The sequence below is a fragment of the Lactuca serriola genome, chromosome 8 (assembly GCF_051521515.1).
Source record: "Lactuca serriola cultivar US96UC23 chromosome 8, Lser_US96UC23_V15, whole genome shotgun sequence".
NCBI classification, from domain to species: Eukaryota; Viridiplantae; Streptophyta; class Magnoliopsida; order Asterales; family Asteraceae; genus Lactuca; species Lactuca serriola.
This window is the reverse complement of record NC_136415.1, coordinates 219637823-219642015: the sequence shown is the minus strand read 5'-3', so window position 1 is coordinate 219642015 and position 4193 is coordinate 219637823. Positions and strand designations below refer to the sequence as shown.

Sequence of the window (4193 nt, the reverse complement as noted above, 5' to 3'; positions counted from 1 at the left end):
TTTATACTTACAGTTCATATACATTTTCAATACTTACAGTTCATATACATTTTCAGTACTTACAATTCATATACATACAAATACTTACATACAAATTAAGACACTAAAATACTTATGATCTCCCCAGCTTTAAAGCTGATACTCTCTTTCAAAATAATTTGTATCCTCAGGTCAACCATATACAGGTATCGATGCAAGGTTCAGGGAAGATAGTGCTCGTTCAAGACGCATCTTTCATTTTGATTTATGCTTTAGTGTTTATCAAAATTTGACAGAACACACTTGTATTAAAATTATATTATTAATGCAATGGATGATGTTGTTGCATGTTTACTACTTTTCATTGTTGTGATACTGTACATGACATCCTCCGCCCCAGAACGTTACCGTCGTTCATGGTTTTGGGGTGTGACAGATCATTCTACAATTTCTCGAATATCTTATCATATATATATATATATATATATATATATATATATATATATATATATATATATATATATATATATATATAATCAAAGGAGGTGGATAATTACCTTATTTGAGATAATGATGTTTTATTCAGATTAGGGTTATCCATATCATTCTTGGTGCACTATATAAATGGTGCTAAACCCTATGATTTTCGATGATAATTGATTCCATGTAGAAGAAACCAAAATTTTGATCTCCTTCCTCCTTTCTCATATCATTCTCTTGCATTGTGTATTTGTGAGCCATTAGAGGTGTTACACTTGTGACACTAAGTTCTCAAGCTTCAAGATCTATAAGGGAATCATTATTATTACAATATAACAATCAAGGTATGTAAGCTAGCTCTAGTTTTATGTTGATTTCGAAATTTGTGGTTACATCCTAGAGTTTCTCCTTTTGTGTTCAAGTTTGCATGTTCAATTAGAGAAAACCTAAATCCAAAGTATTAGGGTTGCATGCACACATATGAATTGTTGTTATGCTCAAAACCCATCAATTGTGGTTTTCACATTTGTTCTGATTTGCAAAGGCTAAAAAGAAGTGAGGATGTGGAGCATGGGAAGATGAACTTAATTATGGACAATAGGAGATCGTCACATGTTACCAAGATTGGCGTTTATTCTTTAATGCTTAGTAGTGGGTTATGTTTAGATTTGAATAATTGTTGCTACTCGTCATAGATGATGCGAAACATCATTTCATTTCATGCTTTATATAGACAAGGTTTTAGATATTCTTTTGATAATGAGAATGGATCTATTTATGCTTATAATAATGGTGTATTTTATGTTGAAGCTTTACCTTGTGATGGCATGTATGATACTGTGATGGTTGTAGACAATTTAGGTAATAATGTTCTTCAAATTGATTCGTCTAATGGCTTAGACAAAGCATGCTTGTGGCATTGTCGTCTTTGACATGTCAACAAGAAATGCATTGTCCAACTCCAAAATGATGGAGTGTTGGAATTGTTCAACTTAAGGTTAAATGATACATGCAAGTCTTGTTTACTTGGAAAGATGACTAAATCATCTTTCACTGGCTCTTGTGAAAGATGTGAATGATTGTTGGATCTCATACACACAGATGTGTGTAGGCCCTTCAGATCCACCACATAGGATTCAAACCAATTCTATGTGGCTTTTACTGATGATTGTAGTAGATATTGATATATCTACTTAATCAAACATAAGTCAGAAATCTTTGAAAAGTTCAAAGAGTTCAAACAAAAAGTCGACAATCAATTGAACAGGAAGATCAAGATGCTCAAATCTGATAGAGATGGTGTGTATCTTAGTATCGAGTTCCACGACTACCTCAAAAAATGTGGAATAGTTTCGCAATTAAAACCACCTAAGACATCACAACTTAATGGTGTGGCTGAGAGACGCAATCGAAGTAGAGTATTTGTATTTGAATAAAAAAAAATGGTGAAAAATATTGAAAGAAATTGTGATTTGATTTCAATACAACTAATAAATATATAACATATGCAAATTTCTCATAAACATATCTCTCGAATTGTTTTACGAAACTAAATGGTAATGATCTTACAGTTCTACATGCAAAACTGAATTTTACAATATATTCACGAAATCATTTTTATCTACCAAAATTTTAACTAACCAAACATAAATCTTTTCATGAAACGATGATAATCTTGTGATAGAAGTTGTAAAGATAATCCTTTGATGTAATCTCTCTTATAGATTTGGGATTTTCGTGAAATAATAACAAACAAAACAAAAAAGTGAAATTGGCTTAATTTATACAAGCTCAAAACCCATTTTGCTAATGGAACAAAAATAATTAATGTACAAAAGCACAGAAAACATACAACTAATTAATATTCCCTGCTATTAAGTGTTTGTTAATAACAACAAATAAAGATATTGTTACGTTATCTGAACTGAGATTACTTTTTCTCCTCTATGTATTTATACTGTACTTACATAACATAGATATACAAGTATACAACTGATTTATGGCATCGAGTTTAAATCAAATTCAGCGATTCTCGTTGATTTACTCGTGCAGTTGACCGGAGAAGACATGTAGTCGCCGGATATTTTGTTACGTTGACGGATTCTCTTCAGCTTTCCGGCGGTTGAATCGGAGCTTGACTGAAACGAAGTTGTTTCGTCTTGTTCCGGAATCGGAGACGACGGCGTAAGGTGGTTTGTGTTCGCCGATGAACAATCGAAGTCATCCTGAATATAAAATAAACATCGTTATTATCAAAACTATTAATAGATCTAATTGAAATTTGCGAGATTTTGGGGGAATAAAAATAAAAAAACCCACAATCAATCAACGAAATCACGACTATCAAAGGATAATTGTTGTACCTCAGAGGTAAGATTAAGATCTACAACATTCTGGCGTTTTCGCTTCATTGAAACGCCTCCGTCGGAAATCGATAAATCTCCGCTGGTAGATGAACTAGTTGCCGGTGGGAGCGGCGTCGATGACGACGGCGCAACGTGATTATCAATTTCATTCACTGAAACCTCTAATTCAAGCTTATCGGCATACACGCCTCCGTCGTATTCATCGTTACCTCCGACTTTCTCTTCTCCGTTGTCTTCATCGTCGGAAATATCTTCAACAACACACTTTGCACAGATCGACGCCGTGGAAGGGCAAAGTTTATCGCCGGAGGCAGTCCAAATCGTCGGAGACTGACATAGTTGGCAAAGAAGGCTCCTCGAATGCCTTGCTACAAGGAAGTTGGCTGAATGAACTTTCGCATCGCAGCTCCAACATAAGCTAGCCATGTCTGATTCACAGTATACTTTAGCAGTAGATTTGCAAAGCACACATCTCTTCATCTTCGTTTACAACTTCAGATCCTTAAAATTCTCTCTCGAAATCAAATACTTGAATAATGAATACTTGCGGTTGAACTTGAAGGAGAATATGGTGAGAACAAGAGAAAGATGATGTGATTTGTAAGCGAATAGCTATGACGAAACCACTTGCTCTCACCTGTTGAAACCACCCTGGTTTTCAATATATATAACGAAAATGCCACTCGATTAGAAAGTAATTCATCTATCATTTCAACTTTTGGAAAAGGTGATTATATAAAAATATCAGCCTTTGGTTTATTTTTTCTTTAAGTTTTAATTAATTTCAAAAATAAAATTGTAAGGTATAGAATTTTTTTGTTTTTCTAATAGGGTTAAATATATACATACTTAACTTTATTTCTGAAGTAATTTAACAAAACATTTTTGCATTAATTATACAACCATGTATTAATTAAGAAATTATTTTTATTGCAAAATTAATTAAAACTTGAAACATTATATGATTTTTTTTGAAGTAAATGTATTGTAATTCACCAAAATTGTAGATTTCCTAATTATAACATGTTAGATAAATAAGAGGCTTTTGTAACCCTTTTAATGATTATCGTAAGATGCGGATTATGAATCGATCGGATTCAAAATATTATAAAATTTGTGCCAATGAATGAATCAAATCTGAATCAGTAAACATTAATATGTATTGAATGAAGATAAGATATGTTGTTCTTTTGCCCTGATACAATTGCTTCTATTTTCATTTTTTCTTCACATGCTTAAACATCTTAGCGACTCACGTCTGTCCTATCCTCGGACCTCTGACCTCCATCGCCAACGCCATATTGACCTTCTTTGGTGCCAATAACAACGTTGTTAATTTATTTATATTTTTGCTTTGAAGCAATGCCT

The 4193-nt window shown here is 32.9% G+C and overlaps 1 protein-coding gene across 1 annotated transcript; it reads right to left on the bottom strand.

Annotated features, from left to right (window-relative positions):
* Positions 1–2314: 2314 nt before the first annotated feature.
* Positions 2315–3447, bottom strand: LOC145070850 (uncharacterized). Its single transcript, XM_079017806.1, has 2 exons — positions 2823–3447; positions 2315–2684 (listed from the first exon to the last, which is right to left on the bottom strand). The coding sequence occupies exons 1-2, from the start codon at positions 3303–3305 to the stop codon at positions 2457–2459; spliced, it is 711 nt and encodes a 236-aa protein (XP_078873932.1). The 5' UTR covers positions 3306–3447; the 3' UTR covers positions 2315–2456.
* Positions 3448–4193: the final 746 nt, after the last annotated feature.